Source organism: Vulpes lagopus, chromosome 3 (genome assembly GCF_018345385.1).
Source record: "Vulpes lagopus strain Blue_001 chromosome 3, ASM1834538v1, whole genome shotgun sequence".
NCBI classification, from domain to species: Eukaryota; Metazoa; Chordata; class Mammalia; order Carnivora; family Canidae; genus Vulpes; species Vulpes lagopus.
Genome location: NC_054826.1, coordinates 143,732,630 through 143,749,877, shown reverse-complemented (window position 1 = coordinate 143,749,877; position 17,248 = coordinate 143,732,630). Strand labels below are relative to the sequence as shown.

General features: G+C 33.8%; 1 protein-coding gene across 2 annotated transcripts in view; it reads left to right on the top strand.

Moving 5' to 3' along the window:
* Positions 1–17,248, top strand: part of ABCD3 (ATP binding cassette subfamily D member 3) — a 73,995-nt gene that overhangs the window by 37,828 nt on the left and 18,919 nt on the right. The window contains exons 5-16 of one of the 2 annotated variants that reach the window (XM_041748122.1): positions 738–807; positions 4,053–4,150; positions 4,795–4,918; positions 7,021–7,077; positions 9,304–9,446; positions 12,388–12,457; positions 14,818–14,887; positions 14,977–15,074; positions 15,189–15,280; positions 15,713–15,804; positions 15,886–15,961; positions 16,091–16,154. In XM_041748122.1, coding sequence (XP_041604056.1) covers positions 738–807; positions 4,053–4,150; positions 4,795–4,918; positions 7,021–7,077; positions 9,304–9,446; positions 12,388–12,457; positions 14,818–14,887; positions 14,977–15,074; positions 15,189–15,280; positions 15,713–15,804; positions 15,886–15,961; positions 16,091–16,154 — 1,054 coding nt within the window. Of the gene's footprint in view, positions 1–737; positions 808–2,695; positions 2,766–4,052; positions 4,151–4,794; positions 4,919–7,020; positions 7,078–9,303; positions 9,447–12,387; positions 12,458–14,817; positions 14,888–14,976; positions 15,075–15,188; positions 15,281–15,712; positions 15,805–15,885; positions 15,962–16,090; positions 16,155–17,248 lie in introns of both variants that reach the window. The other variant, XM_041748121.1, reaches the window with a different exon arrangement.

Genomic DNA, 17,248 nt, shown 5'->3' with positions numbered 1-17,248 from the left:
AAAGTGAAAAACCCCTAAGAGTTTCTAAAAAACATATTATTTTGATACTATTTAAACTTACAGAAAAGTTGCAAGAACAATACAAGGAACTTCCTTATACTCTTAACCCATACTCATCAATTGTGAAAGAGTAATTTTAAAGTAAATTGTTAACTTTCTCCTTGATAAATATTTTTGAGCTTCTATGTATAAGATCTATGATATTTGGTTAAATTTAACATTTTTAAACATTGTGAATTCATAATATGAAACAGTTTTATTTGAAAAATAACACATTGCTCTAACTTGCTACTAAAGCTACATTATAAATTAGTTTTTCTGTTTATTCCTTTTTGTTTCTTCCAAAGAGGTTTAGATACATGTATTTCTGCTAAAAAAAAAAAAAAGTCTGAAAGAGACTCATTATGGTCCTTAATGTACATTTTAATATCCTTTACATTTTTAAAAAGGCTTGTTAGCATTGGCTACTAAAGAGTTTGGAATATGGGCAAATTTTAATAGGACAGAGACTCCTTCTTTAAGCTAGAAAATGGGAATTTCATGATATGGAGAAGATTCCTTCATATCTTGTTGCTTATATAATGTAAAATTATAAAAATATATTTTATTTTCACCCATTTGATTGTAAGCAGCATTTTATAATCACCAAGTTATCTTTTATGAAGATCCTTGCATGTTTTGGAGGTAATATTATGTAAGCTGTAAAACTACTTTTTATTATTATTTTTCTTTTTCAGCGGAATAATAAGCAGAAATAAGGCTTTATTCAAGAAACCATTTTTTAAATTTATAGCTGCTACTCCAATGGTAACCATTGCTGAATGATAGCATGTGCTTTACCAAGTTTTATAATCTTGTGTGTTTCACAGCTTGGATGCACTAAAGCACTTTGGTTTTATGTAAAGTTTGGTTCAAACAATTTTAAAATAAACCTCTAAACTTTTGTACTGTCTAAATTGCTCTTGTTTTTAATATTCTTATTTCTAGAAACAACATTTTTATGTGGTTCTATTTTAGCTTTTTCTAGTTCAACTTAAATTATTATTATTTTTTAAAGATTTTATTTATTCATGAGAGACACACACACACAGAGAGAGAGAGAGAGAGAGAGACAGGCAGAGGGAGAGCAGGCTCCATGCGGGGAGCCCGATGTGTGACTTGATCCTGGGTCTCCAGGATCACACCCTGGGCTGAAGGAGGCGCTAAACTGCTAAGCCACCAGGGCTGCCCTAGTTCAACTTAAATTAAAAAACAAAAAATTGTTTAGCACTTCTATCAAAATTGGACTGTTAATTGTTCTGTCAATCTAAAGTAACATTTCCCAAAGTATGTTCTATGGAATGCCAGCTATGACAGCTACAAAGCCCTCTCAGAGCATCTTAATGCACATGTTTTATGTTAAGAGCTTTGAGAAGGTCTTTGATAAAGACGTTTGTTAGCTTTGTGTAACTCAAGTTTTCTCAAATTTATTTTACCATGAAACTTTTTTGCTCTAAAAGACCAATTAACATTACTTGGCATTATTTACCTACTCTCTCACAAAAATAAAATTATTTCTGTATCACATACGCTTTTTTTTTTTATATGTGGAGCTAGGTTTAAATAATTTAGCACAGTGTTTTTCAAAATATATTTTACTTATATTGAGGAATATTAATAAACATTATTTGAAAAAAGAATGTGTGATCAAATAAGTTCTTGATATTTTTAGAACAGATAAATATGTAAAATAAATTAAAAACATAAAAGAGGATTTGGTCTAGTTGTAGTGTGTTAAAAGATCTGAAGCCTCTACAAAACCATTCTGAGGCTCTGAGAAACCCTGCCAGTCTATTCTCTGTCTCTTGTTTGCCAGGGTCAGCAAACAAGGTTCCACTGGTCACATCCCACTGCCATCTGTTTTGGAAATTTTTATTAGGATGCAGCCAGTCCCATTCTTGCCTGTTTTTGCTCTGCAGTAGCAGAACTAATTGAAACAGATACCTTACCTTGTGGCCCACAAAATCTTAAAATATTTACTCTTGACTTTTTACAGTGAGAGTTTGCTGATCTGATCTCATTAGGTTATCTCTGCCATTAATTCATACAAATGAGAATCAGGATATTTAAATATTTAAAAACAAATACTAGTTTATTTCATCCATAATAACCCATTGCTGGCTCAACTTGTTTCCCCATCTAAACCCCTTTTGTGGCAGCATATGCCTTTTTTTAAAATTACAATTTTTATGAAGGAAAGAACTAAGGAAATCATTGGTTTTTTTTGGTTGTTGTTGTTAAAGATTTTATTTATTTATTCATGAGAGACACGGAGAGAGAGGCAGAGACATAGACAAAGGGAGAAGCAGGTCCATGCAGGAAGCCTGATGTGGGACTCGATCCCGGGACTCTAGGATTATGCCCTGAGCCAAGGGCAGATGCTCAACCACTGAGCCACCCAGGCGTCCCAGGAAATCATTGTTATTTAATTTTGCCGTTTATAGAGTGATTTTAAAGAAGCCTATTTAAAATGATCAAATTTCAAAAATTGGAAACATGTTTTTGCAAGAAAATGTTTTTCAGCATCTTTTTTTTTTTTTATTGATTCTTTTGAGTCAATAAAAACTTCCAAGAGTAATTTTAGAGCTTTACAGGTGTTCTTAGTGTTAAATATTGCTTCTTTTGCAACTAATGCATTGCATGTGGTGGTTTGCAGTGGTATCATTGGTCGTAGCAGGAAAGATTTCAAGAGATACTTATTCAACTTCATCGCTGCCATGCCTCTCGTAAGTGTAATTCCTTAAAAATCTTTATATAGGGAAAAATTTGGATCTTACTAAAGTCTTCAGATATTTTTGCTTCCTAAGTTTAAAGATTTATGGTACTAAGTTCCTATTTCAATTTTAGTTTTGTAACTTATAGCAGAGTTTTTCAATGTAAACCTTTATACTAGATAGGAAACATTAATTAGGTTGAGTTCAGTTTCATTGTATACACATGTGAATGTGTACATATGTGTTATTTTATTCTCACCTTTAGGCCAAGGTGTCTGATGTTTAGTAGCATCCCACTTGATGGCAGTAATGTCCTCCCCCAGTTTTGACAAACAAAATGTAGGACATAGCCAGATATCCAGGGGAGACTTAGGAAATGGGGGTAGACATGGTGGCAAAATCACCCTGATTGAGAACCATTGCTTGAGGCTATAAACTGTTATAGTAACTGAACCACTAATGTAGTTTCATGAAATTGGGATTTATTATCTGAATTTATTAAAAATAAAGGTCAGTGTTAGGTTTAAATCACAAGTGATAATTTTTAGCTTGGTTCTTTATTGCCACTGTAAGAATTTTTGTATTATAAATAGGGAGAAAAAAGCTTGATTATAAAATCTAGCTACTTAGAAAATCTCAGATATTTAATAAAACTTGATGATATAGTTATATGGTTTTTAGACCTTTAAAAAAAGCTTGAGATAAGTAGTGTAGGTATCAGTAAAAGATTGAGATTCCATAAACAACCAGCATTTTCTTGAGAAAATATTTATGTAAATGTGAGTTTGGAACTATGGAATAATTTTTAATATAATGATGGAAAAGAGAAGTAGAGGTGACTCTAGAAATAATCTGGAAATGGTATTAGTTGATAAGAAATTTATAGTATTTTTGTAACAAACGCAAGTAGAATTTCATTGTCTAGGGTTGTGTAGTGTCTGTAGTAGGAAATAGAAGGTACAAACAAAAATGTCAGGGCTCCTTTACATTGGATACAAAGGTGACAGATTTGGCTTTTTGTTTGTTTACAAAAGTATCAAGTTGTTTCTCATAATTAATGATATTGACATACTCTAAGTTTCAAGAAAGGTTTTAATGTATCAGGATAATATAGCCAATTGCATTTGGTGTAGCATGTTCTCTTTGTAAACTGAGTAAAACAGCACCGAATTATGTCAATTTGGACTATCAGTTATAAAAATCAATAGATTTCGGGACAGAGGCAATGATAGAAAAATAAATTATAATTTTGTAAGCAGAAATGTAATAAAACCAGTAATATGTGTTTGTTTGTTTCAGATCTCTGTAGTTAATAACTTCTTGAAGTTTGGGTTAAATGAGCTCAAACTGTGCTTTCGAGTAAGACTAACTAAATACCTCTATGAGGAGTATCTCCAGTAAGTGATAACCTATTTTTATGTTAAAAATACTTAAATAGAAATGCTTGTGATATTGAGATATAGAAATCTTTCCTTTGTATCGGATATGGTTCAAGGAAATTGCTCTTAGACTCAGAAGCACATTGGGAAAGATCTTAGCAATTTAGACTCTAATCCTGGCTCTTCGATTAATTTGCAAGTCTTCCTTCTCTGGACTTGCTTCCTTATCTCTAAAGTAAGGACAGTCTTTTTTTTTTTTTTTTTTTTTTAATTAATTTTTATTGGTGTTCAATTTACCAACATACAGAAAAACACCCAGTGCTCATCCCGTCAAGTGTCCACCTCAGTGCCCGTCACCCATTCCCCTCCAACACCCGCCCTCCTCCCCTTCCACCACCCCTAGTTCGTTTCCCCGAGTTAGGAGTCTTTATGTTCTGTCTCCCTTCCTGATATTTCCCAACATTTCTTTTCCCTTCCTTTATATTCCCTTTCACTATTATTCATATTCCCCAAATGAATGAGAACATACACTGTTTGTCCAGTAAGGACAGTCTTTAAGGCCTCTTTCAACTCTTCTGTTTCTCTGAATTTGCACTGTCTGCTAGAATGTGAACTGTTTTTAAAATAATTTATTTTAAATTATTTTCTTACACCTATTTTAGAACTTTCACATATTATAAAATGGGAAATCTGGACAACAGAATAGCCAATCCAGACCAGCTGCTTACACAAGATGTGGAAAAGTTTTGTAACAGTGTAGTTGATCTGTATTCAAATCTTAGTAAGGTAAGTTTCTTTATTTTCTTTTTAAAAATTATTTGCTAATTTGTTGAGTTTTGAATCTCAGCAAATTTATATAGAATTGATTTGATGGACATGTAGCATATAAATACTAAGTGCATCTATAAGAGAATTAGACTTGTTATAATAGTTTTGATTCCAGTTATTTTCTCTTATTTTTGGAGGTGCCTAAGAATTTACTGTCTTGCAAAGATTTTGTATGAATTTTGCAGGCTGATTTCACTAAAACAACAGAAATGTAAATTTTTGTTACCTGACCTGTGAACTTGTGGCAGTTGGTAGAAATTGATCGTCAGGTTATGTTTCCAGTTCCACATCCATAACACTAGGCTAGGACTTTTTCCTTCCTGTCCATTTCTGTGCTTCATTATCTCTAATTCTAATAGAACATTTGAATAATAGTTAAAAAATTTTCATAAGATACTAGTTTATTTCAGTTTTCTAATTACTGTTTCCCCTCCGAATATTGCCAAAGCTCTTGAGACTGATGATGGGCTTTAACCAGTTTTCTTCCTGCCAATTTCTTCAGATCTTATTCGTCTTACTATCTTATCTCACCACCCTGTACAGCTTTGCTATCGTCTTCCTATTAAGTCCTCTTCTTTGCCATCACCTCCTGTCTTGTCTGGGACATGTACAGGGCACCGGCAAGATAATCTACCTAGCATTTCCTCCCCTCTTATCCTAGATGCCCTATTTCCTACTCTAATTGACATGACTGTTCTTGGTCTGGAGTGGGAGTTTGTCTCAAAGTGGACCAATTATAGTATCCTTGTGTCTGGCCACATTTGATCCAGATATCCACTCGTAGTCAAAAGAACGATATACAAGGGGCCAGGTCATATTGTAAGAATAGGAATGCTCCTGCTTCAACCATGTGGATAGAGGGACGGCAGGCAGTTCTTAGAAAAGTGCTGTGTATCCATAGACCTTGCCCCCTCATGACAGACCCATTACTAGGATGTCTTTTCACTTCATGCCAAACTTCTTATTCAGCTTTCCTAACTGATTCCATACTCTAGGAACTCTGAAAACTATAAATCGTTCATTAATTCAGCTTTCTTTTACTCCCATTATCACATTTTGTAGTTAGTTATCTGTGTATATAGGGGTGGGGGACTGTAAATACAAATTTTTGTGTAATTCTGTAGACATTGTTATGTATTCTTTACATCTTGGCACTTGAGCAGCTCTATTGCTCAGATCTTATCACATTGGCAATAGAGGAAAATTTAAAATAATTGTAGTGGTGCTCTGCACTACAGTATATTTACTGTTTTTAACATCTCATTATTTAAACTGTGACTTAAATGATGAATCATTTTTGTCAACTTTTAAATGTGCTTGAAGTTTATAAGTATGTCTAGCTTCTTGGTAATTTATAAGGCAAAACAGAAGAGGTTAACAGCCAACAGAAAGGAGTGGCTATAGACTTAAAGTGAATGAATATAATATGGGGTTTTTGAAAAACACTTCAAAATATGTACAAACTTTTATGTCATTTGAGTTGTCTCTGTGTAAGGAGCAGTAGTATATTAATGTCTTGTTTTAGTTCTAGAAGCTTGAGTTTTATATCAGAAAATTATAGGCTCATTCATTTATTTCAACATACGGATATTGAATAGAATTAGACAATAGTACGAGCACGAAGGGCCTTTTGTTTTATAGGTTTAGTTATATAGGAACCAGGTTTAGTTATATAGGAACCTGGTACTAGATTTGGAGTTACATCTCAGGTCCTTTTATTCAGTGTCTTTACACTACATTAAGAAGTTACTAAGTTACTAATGGTTAATTATCACAGTAGAACTACCTTAGTTGGTGGAAAATGATACATGTTTTTCCCACTTGATGGTCAGTAGACATTGGTTATGGTCTATTTTAAGTTTTGTGAGAATAAGAACTGTTGCCTTTATGTATTTGTTGTTTGTTTATATACTGTTATAGTACATTATATGTAATGGGAATACTGCATGTTGACCATTATATGTTAAATGTTGAACGGCATTTTATATTTATCATGTTTTATTAGCTACCAGTCTACACAATCTACTTCTTTTTAATTTTTTACCTTCTAATATTTACAGCCATTTTTAGACATAGTTTTGTATATCTTCAAGTTAACAAGTGCAATAGGAGCTCAGGTAAGTTTAATCTGTTATCTATCTATCTATCTTTTAAATTGCTATAGTACTGTGTTGTAAATAGCCGGATTGTTTGTAGGAATTTTTATGTATCTCATGTACCTAATAAAGTCTAGTTATAAAATAATACTGTACTAGAGACTTGAAAAGTGCTCTAATTTGGTGTTTGAATTTTCCTCAAGGTAGATACTTGGAAAATTTGTGGCATTAATAACCAGAAGTGCTTTAACCTTAACATTCATATTCTTGCTGTTGTAAAGTAATGTCTAAAGAGAGATTTGGAGGCAGCCATTTTAATATAAATGTTAAAATATCAGAAATACCTTTAGAGTGGCTATAATGGTTTATAACATAATATGTAAGTTTATAATAATATAAATGGTTGACTATCTCATGAGCCTTATTATCCTGTCATTCTAATATTTGTGTTGGTAAGAATGATGTTTAAACTTTCTCTGAAAAAAAAAAAAAAAAAAACTTTCTCTGAGTGTCCTTATTAAAGTATAACTTTAGTCATGTAATATGTGATGTACCTGTTACATACTTACTATATGACCATGTGATAGTGTGACTATTCTGTGTGTGTGTGTACATGCATATGCATACACATCTTGTAGTTGATTAATACATAATTTATACAGTGGTTTTTGCCACTTTCCAGAACACCGGGGAGAGTAGTTTTTTATCTGAATTTTTTCATCTATCCTCCTAACCTTTTGCAACCCTGTGATACAAGTTTAATTATTCTTCTGGCTTGTTTTTACTATAAGCAAGTGAGGGGCAGCCCTGGTGACTCAGCGGTTTGGCACCGCCTTAGGCCCAGGGTGGGATCCTGGAGATCCAGGATCGAGTCCCACATTGGGTCCCCTGCATGGAGCCTGCTTCTCCCTCTGCCTGTGTCTCTGCCTCTCTTTCTCTGTCTATGTCTCTCATGAATGAATAAATTAAAAAAAAAATCTTTACTATAAGCAAGTGAATAGGCCTAATCCCTCTTGTGTCTCTGTGCTGCAGTATTTTTATGGTACTTACTACATTTTTATAATACCTAAATACCTCTCCATGTATTCCTGTTATCTGATTCTGCATTTCTCAAAGGTAGAAACTGTTTTAGTTCTCTCCTTTGCCCACTCTTGCATTGATTGTTGAATGCATCAGATCAATCATATTTAATTAAAAAATATTGAATACAAATTATAGTCCACATTTATTGTACTAGGTAGTGGGGATAAAAAAATAAGACACAGTTCCATCTGAAAAAGGTTTATAATCGAGTGAAAGAATAGGTATTCAGACAGTTATTATGCAGAGTCATAAGTACAGTAGTAACAGAAGTTATAATAAAATATTTTGTGTCTGAAGAACTGGAGGTGATATTTGAGCTGCTCTGAGGAGGATGAGTTATCTGTTAGATATGTTGAGCTTTCAGAGCACTTCATTGAATGGCACGTTCAGGAAATAGTTTTAGTATGACAGATCCTAGGATATAGAAGGAGTGAGGGAAGTGCTTGTGATAAGCTCAGAGAGGTAAACTTAAAGTTTCTCGCTTCGGTTAGTCAATGATGAAGTTACTCACCAAGTTAGAAGTTATGGCAGCTGCAAACAAAATGTAAGAAGGGAAAGGCAGGTAGAGCTTATCTGGGGGACTTTAGCTTGAGGCCCTATAGAATAGTGAGGTGAAGGTATATGGTATTTACTTGGAAATGCTACCTTAGATTCTTAAGAGTGATGGGGTAGAGATAAAAATTTGGGAGAAAAGACTTAAGGATGAAACTTCAGGGGGAAAAAAAAAAAGAAACCTCAGGGAATATTAACATTCCAACAGAAGGCAAAAAAAAAAAAAAAAAAAAAAAAGAGAGAGAGAGAGAGAGAGAGAGAGAGATCTGAGAGTTTTTGTGGAATCTTAAGGGAATATCAGGAAGCATTCCATCAAAAGAGTTTTAGATGCCATGGGAAGAATGAGGACTACAATGAGGAGTTTTTAGGTAGGCAATTTCAGGAAAGCTGGGGATGAGCTACCGTGTTGAAGAAGGAACAGAATAGGTGAGTAGTTAAAAACCTGAAGGCCCAGTGTGTATTTTCTGAAAAAAGAAATAAGGGGGAAAAAGTAACCAAAAGAGCAATTTCTCTCAAAGTCACTGGAGCTGATGATAGAAATTATGCATGTTGCATCCAGTGAATTTATTATGGTATCCTTGAACTTCGTATATTCTCTTCCAAAAATAATAGGGCCCAACAAGTATGATGGCCTACTTGATTGTTTCTGGGCTATTCCTAACTCGACTTAGAAGACCCATTGGTAAGATGACAATAACTGAGCAAAAGTATGAAGGAGAGTATAGATTTGTTAATTCCCGGCTTATCACAAACAGGTAAGGAGAAATGTATTAAATTTAGGTGTACTAAAAATTTGTTTTTTATGGATATTGTTGTCATATAACTTAACTCCACAAAGTCTGGTAGGCACTCTTACAAATTTGTATTTGTGTGTGTGTCTGTATTTACCTCTTTTGAATAACACATTATGAAGAATATCAGTTTTATAGATTAGTAATCCTCAGCATTTCTCTCATTTTCAACTGTGTAGTATCCCTGGTTCACCTCTTCATATCTTTTATTGACTAATTTTCTGTTGTTTTCACTTTAAACACACTCAAAGTTCAATTCAAATTCAAATTTACTTATAGGGAACCCTGAGTGGCTCAACAGTTGAGCATCTGCCCTCCCCTCAGGGTGTGATCCTGGAAACCCGGATCTGGTCTCCAGCCTGCTTCTCCCTCGGCCTATGTCTCTGCCTCTCTTTCTCTCTCTCATGAATAAATACATAAAATCTTTTTTAAAAAATTTACTTATAATACTTCTTCAAATAAAAACCTGTCTCAATTTATCCACACACGCTTTTATTTTGAGACTATATATGGACTACTAATTCAGTAATTCAGTCTCCCTAAATGTATCTCTACCTATTTTCCAGGCATTTTCCAAAATAGGAAGAAAAAGTATTAGGCTTTGGAGCCAGCCTGACTAGTTTTAGAATATGCCTCCTCCACTTATCAATTATATATAATATGACCTTGGCAAGTTAGTTATAGCTTCACTTATCTTGTTTATAATGGAGAGTATAATACAATACTATCTTGAGGATTAAATATGAGATAATATACAAAGCTTCCAGCAAAGGTTTTGATATGTAGTAGGTACTCAGTAAATTTTCTCATGTATTGCTCTATAAACCTTAAGTCATTTTAAGGGTCCTAATCTTTATTTAGTATGTAAAGCATTTACAAAATTACTCAGAATACTCTTTTAACGGTTCCTTCTTCCTTTATTTCCTTGTATTGCTAAAATGGTACCAATTTTAAACAGAGTGTTGTGCTGTAGGTATGTGGAAGAATACATGGTTGGTTGTGCAGAGAGATATTTGCCAAGTGAATCAAAGATGGTATCAGCTAGAATGCTTTCTTTTGTGAGAAACAGAAAACCCTGACTCAGGTAGCTATAACAATAAGCACATTTAGTACTTGACATAAGAACTCTTAGATAGCCCCATTCCAGGCACAACAGGATCAGGGCTCTGGCTCTTTGATGTTCTCCTGGCTCAGCCGTCTTTTGTATGTTGCCCCTTCCTCAACCTAATTTTTCTTGTGATCACAAGATAGCAAAAGCAGTTCCAGATCTCATTAGCCGTCCTCCCCTGTGACAAATGCAGAAATAAAAACAGGCCATTTCTTCTAGGGGCAGGAACCAAATGGAACTCATTCCTTATAGATAAGGTTCCATTCCTAAACCATTTGGGTGCATAGGAAAGGATAGATGGATAACTAAGGAAATTGGAGCTCTCTTACTTAGGAAGAAAGTTGTGGTAGATAGGCAGCCATAGTGTTCTGGGATGTTTTTACCCTTTGAGATCGTATGGAGCTAAATGAGTCAGAAGTAGAATGCTCACCTCGTCTTCCTCCATAGGAAGATACTCATGTGCAGAGGTGGTAGGAGGACAAGAGAAAAGTAATTATAGGTATGGAATTGTTGCTTAAATTGGGATTCTGATACCCTGGGGCTCTGTATTATCCTGCCAAGGAAATAGTGAAACACAAGTCAAACATGATTCATCTTTATACAAAGTTAATTTTGTGGGACACCTGGGTGGCTCAGCAGTTTAGCGCCTGCCTTCTGCCCAGGGCGTGATCCTGGAGCCCTGGGATTGAGTCCCACATCGGGCTCCCTCCATGGGGCCTGCTTCTCTCTCTGTCTGTGTCTCTGCCTCTGTGTGTGTGTGTCATCAATAGATAAAATGTTAAAAAAAAAAAAAAAAAGTTAATTTTGCTTGAAGGGGTTGAGGCAAGAGCTACCTTTTTTTTATAATGGAAAAAATGCAGGTACATTTTGGATTAGACTATAAAATTCACATATTTTTTTAAGGGGAAAAAGAGACTTTAAAGAAGTACTAGGTGTGTATCAAAGGCTTTTTAAACTATACCACCTAGATTCCTATGTAAATCTTTACTTTGCTGTAAGAATTATTTTTCTAGGAATGTTTACATCATACTGAATAGGGAGTGGAAAGACTAGACTTTAGAGTCAGATATGAGTTATAATCTCAGCTGCCTAACTTGCTAGCTGTATGACTTTGACAGACTTTTCTTAACTACACTGAACCTTTCTTCATCTGTACGAATGCCCTTTTTCTTCTAGTCAGGATTCTTGTGGTCCTTATGGGCCCATTCAGGCCAGCTCAAGAAAAGGGAAGTTGTTGTGAGGGTATGGTGGATTCCTGGCATAATAGCGACTGTGCAGCCAGGGCTCCTGGAAGCCGGCATTGTGAGGTTGTTTGGACTTGGTTTGCTTTTTAGTCTTTCAAAAGCTGTATGTCATGGCATCACTCTGTAGCTTCTCTTAGCTATTGTTTTCTCCTCTCCCTCCTGTAGGATCTGTACTCCCATTTGTCGTCTATAATGGCTGTCCCAGCCCTGCCTTCCTATATGTCATAGGAACTTCCTTCTTATTTCTTATTAAAGAAATTAAATTAATTAAATTTCTGAGAACTAGCCCAGCACATCTTTTCCAACCAGGCTACATAACTTATATATGCAGCATATGGCTGCTGTTCGGTCTGTGATCCAGTTAGGTGTGTATTCCTTTGCTCTCTAATCAGCTGAGCTAGGAGCGGGGTCTCAAGTACAGACAGGACTGTGGCCAGACATTCCCATTAAGCTTATAGTCTTAAGTGTCGATTTAAATAAAATATTCCGTCATCAAATACTTTTCAGGCATTGGTAATATTAAAATTAATTACTAAATTATTTTCTTTAATAGTGAAGAAATTGCCTTTTACAATGGGAATAAGAGAGAAAAGCAGACAATCCACTCAGTCTTCCGAAAACTGGTAAGATAATATGCTTCAGGCTCATGAAGTTATAGAAAGATTTTTTTTTTTTTGCTTATGCTGATCTGTATCTATATATACCTATATAGGTATATATCTTAAATCTTTAAGATACTTATTTTTAAATAACTATGAAGTATTTTTATACTGTATTTTCATAAAAAATAAAAGAATAAAAATTATCATATCAGTATAGTTTCCCAGCTACAAAAATAGATTGATTTATTAAAGTAATTGTCAGTATAGTTTTAGAGGTTGCTTAGTAGTTTTATTTAGTGATAATTATTTTGTTTCTGTAGCATTCTTGAAGATACTATGGTAATTATTATTTAGAATAGGGGTCAGCAAACTATTTCTATAAAAGACAACATAATACATATATAGTTTAGGCTTTTCAGATGTTATGGTCTGTATTGACACTCATAAGTAGTCATATACTCTATGTAAAGAACTTGTATATTATATATTTTAAGAACTATACATAAATCAGTTTTTATTTTCTTGCAATTTGGAAAATTTGAATTCAAGTAATTGGAAAATTTGAATTCAAGTAATTTCATTACTTCATTTCAAAGATATTGAGTGCCATCTAGATGCCTGTGCTTATTCCAGGTTCTAGTAATAATAATAATGGTGGACATAACCTACAAAAATCCTTCCTCTAAAGAGCTTACATTTTAGTGGAAATTTGTGAAACTAAAAATACATTTTAGGGGATTTAAAAAGGTTAGAGAAATTGTCATTTAAAATTATTTCAGGGGTGCCTGGGTGGTTCGGTTGGGTGAGTGTCTAACTCTTGGTTTTGGTTCAGGTCATGATCTCACAGGTTTTGGGATTGAGTAGCACATTGGGACTCTGTGCTCAAGAGGGAGTCTGCTTGGAAGATTCTCTCTCTTAGTCTCTTCCTCTCCCTTTCTAGAATAGATAAACCTTTAAAAAAGTAAATTCTTTTAGAAATTGGATTTTTGTCTTACTTATATTTGACATGACTGAACTCTGATAGTGCTCACTGATAAAATGCACTTAAGGTAATTTTCCAGAGAACTGCAGTTGATCAGCTCACTCTTTATATGGCTTGCTTATTCTTTTCCTTTAGATTTTAGCCCAAAAGTTAACTTACTGTGGCCTTGCTTTCTCTGGTTAGTCTGTCTGAAATGGCTTCCACCAGTTACTTCCCAATTTAATGCAATTTATAATTATCTTATGTACAAACACTTGTCTCACTTGTTTACACTTGTCTCCAAGTGTAAACTCCATGAGTTCAGGGACCTTGTCTATTTTATTCATTATTGTACCTTCAGCATTGAGCACAGCATGTAATATGTTGCATTCATTGAATAAATGTTTCAGTCATTGTCCTTTTGCAAAAGATAGAGGATGCCACCCTCTACTCAGAAAACCCATATTTTAGTAGAGGAGACGATAAATAACAATATTTTATATGGTTCTGGATAGTAGTGAATTCTGTGACCAAGAATAAAATGGGATGAAATGGTACAATGTGATCGCGGTGGTTGCCTAGATATTTTAGGTAGGATGGCAAGAGGGTTGGTCCTGAAGTGACATTTTATCAGAAACCCTCATGGAATGAGGAAGTTAGTCACAAAATAGAAATATCTAGGACAACAATATTCCTGGCAGAGGGCAAAACAAGAGGAAAGCCTTAAGACAGGACCATGTTTGAGGAGCCAGTATTTCTGGAGCTCAGTGAAAAGGAACAATATAGAAGCAGATGAAGTTTAAGATAGAGTCCAGTGCCAGATCATGCAGGGCTTTAAATAATCTGATAGATGGAAAATTTAAGAACATTTTTAGACTTTCAATTTTGAGGTAGTGTGTGATCGATTAAAGCTACAGACCAGGGCTGTACAGCATGGATGACATTGGCACTTGGTTCAGATTGAGTGTAATATGATTCTTAGAGAAAGCATAGACCAGATGTTTCCAACTAAAGCAAAACACTGAGTACCAATCTAGACAGCTAGTGTTTTACCTAAATTAGCTTATCCTTCTGTTTTATTATTTTGATTATTGATCAGTTTTAACACATATATATCTGACAATATTGGGAATACAATATTATATGTAGATAATACCAAATTAACATTTATATGCAATTTCCATTCATTTGCATAAAAATGGTTTCATAAAGTATTTGGCATCTGCTCTGTGATAGTATTGTGCATGAAATGTGACATACATATAATCAGAAATCATAGGCGATATTTATGGAATAAATTATATAATTTTTAAATTTTCGGTAAATATTTATGGAATAAATCATGCAGTTTTTTTCAGGGTAGATGCATATTTTCATGTGCATACATAATATATATTATTTTGTATTTTCTTTCTACCAGGTGGAGCATCTCCATAATTTCATTTTGTTTCGGTTTTCTATGGGCTTCATTGATAGCATAGTTGCCAAATGTAAGTATGCTTTAAAAAAGGTAGTGGAATGAAATTTGTGGAGAAAGTGAAGTGTTGTTAATGATTAAATGTTAACTGTTTTGTTTCAGATCTTGCCACTGTTGTTGGTTACCTAGTTGTAAGTCGTCCTTTTCTAGATTTGTCTCATCCTCGACACCTCAAGAGTACACATTCAGAACTTCTAGAGGTAAAGTATTGTAATCATAGCCATAATAAATTGAAATTGAAATTTAAAAACAAATAAAAGCTAATTTTTAATCTTAGAAATATAAGTGAAAATGAGTATTTATTTCTATTTAAGGATTACTACCAAAGTGGAAGAATGCTTTTGCGAATGTCTCAAGCTCTGGGTCGGATAGTTTTGGCTGGCCGTGAAATGACTAGATTGGCTGGGTAAGTAAGATTAGTAATACTGAGTAATTGCAGAAAATAAGTTTTAAAAATATGTCATACTTAATGATTGTGCCCAGTTGAGGTTAAAATAAGGAGCAACTGAAGCCCCATTTCCTGCTCCTTAAGCACATTTTGATAGGAAAATTAAGGAACATTTTTCTCTGAGAGTGAACTTTTCATGTTTCCTTAAGACAGCTGTTTGGAGCCTCCACCAAGCTGTCTTGCTTAGTATACAGTTAGTTATACAAAGTATATACTTAGTATATAGTTATACTAAATTATAATTTTAGAAATTTCAGTTAAGTTTGAATGAAAGTTTTGAACTTGTACAATGTTACATGTCAGTTACTTTTCAAATAAATATCAAAAATAGTAATGAAAGATGGCCTTTGGAATTTTCATTATGACTTTCTTTTTTTTTTTTAATTGCAGTTTTACTGCTCGGATTACAGAATTAATGCAAGTACTAAAGGATTTAAATCAAGGCAAATATGAGCGCACAATGGTCTCGCAACAGGAAAGGGGTAAATATGAATGCACTAGGTCACATAGTTTAAGTTTTGACTGACATAACGTGATGCTTTAATACTTGTTTTTCACTTAAGGTATTGAAGAAGGAGCACACTTCATTCCCTTGATACCTGGTGCTGGAGAAATCATCAATGCTGATAACATTATAAAGTATGTATAGGAAGAGTTCTTTAGCGTCATAAACATTTGTTAAATTGCATAATAGCCATTCTCTTTCAGCTACATTTGCTTAGTGTTTAATATAAAATTGTAATTTTTTTAAATCAATTTCCTCTGTAGATTTGATCATGTTCCATTAGCAACGCCAAATGGAGATATCTTGATCCGTGACCTTAATTTTGAAGTAAGTTTTTAAATGATCTTATAAAAGCTTAGATCAGATTCAGAATGTGAAATGAAAATTTTGTCTGAATATGTAAAATAACTATAAGGCTTGACTTAATCTCTAAATCCACAAAATTGTTTTAAAAAGTAAGTCTTTAAAAAAATAAATAAATAAATAAATAAATAAATAAAAAGTAAGTCTTTGAAACACTTAGAAATCAATTTTTCTTAACTGTTAGGACTTTAAAGTTTCAGATACTATTGTCAAACATTTTTTAAAAAAATACAGTCTGTCTCAAGAAAGCCACAGAAAATATAGTTGATTGTAATCCCCGGTGAGAAATGAATATTTAAACATGCAATGTAATTTTAGTCTCTAAGTTGAAAAAAATTATGGTTAGGCACTGTTTTGACTGTGCAGGAGGATCTGTACCTACACGAACCAAATATAGACTCTATTATTACTGAAAACTGTGGAAGAGCAGCATAGTAGCACTGCAGTAACATGCCAAGTGAAGAGTGGCGCTGATTCAGTAGAGTTAGTTAATCAAATGGGAACATGGCAGACTCAATTAAAAAGAAAAAGCAAAAGAAGAGTATTTTTGTGTGATTTATAAGACACTCCCAGGCCTAAGGGTTACTATTAGAATATATGTCTATTATGACTTTATGAATAGTTCAGAAAATCTGGTTGCTTAGTAACAGATTCCTACCATGTAGGCTGTCTCCCCAAGTCTAGCTACCACTTCTTTAGAACAGCACTGTTCAGTAGAATTGTCTGCAGTGATGGAAATGTTCTGTATTTGCTTTTGTTCATTATAGTAGTCACACTTGAAATTTAATTTTAATAAATTAGATTGTAAATAGCTAAATGTGACTGACTAGTGGTTACCAAATGGCACAGCACAGCTCTAGAATTCCTCTCTCCATGCTTATGTGGCCTTCTATAATTTGTGTTGTATGTAAAGATTCTTTTCAACTGCTTTAACTTTAGCAATGTTGTCTGATAGTTTAAAAATAAGTATAATTATTGGATTTGTTTCTAAATTGTTATAATCTTAGGTAAGTCTTCAATTTTGTTATTCTTAGTAATTAAATTTTTAAGGACATCTC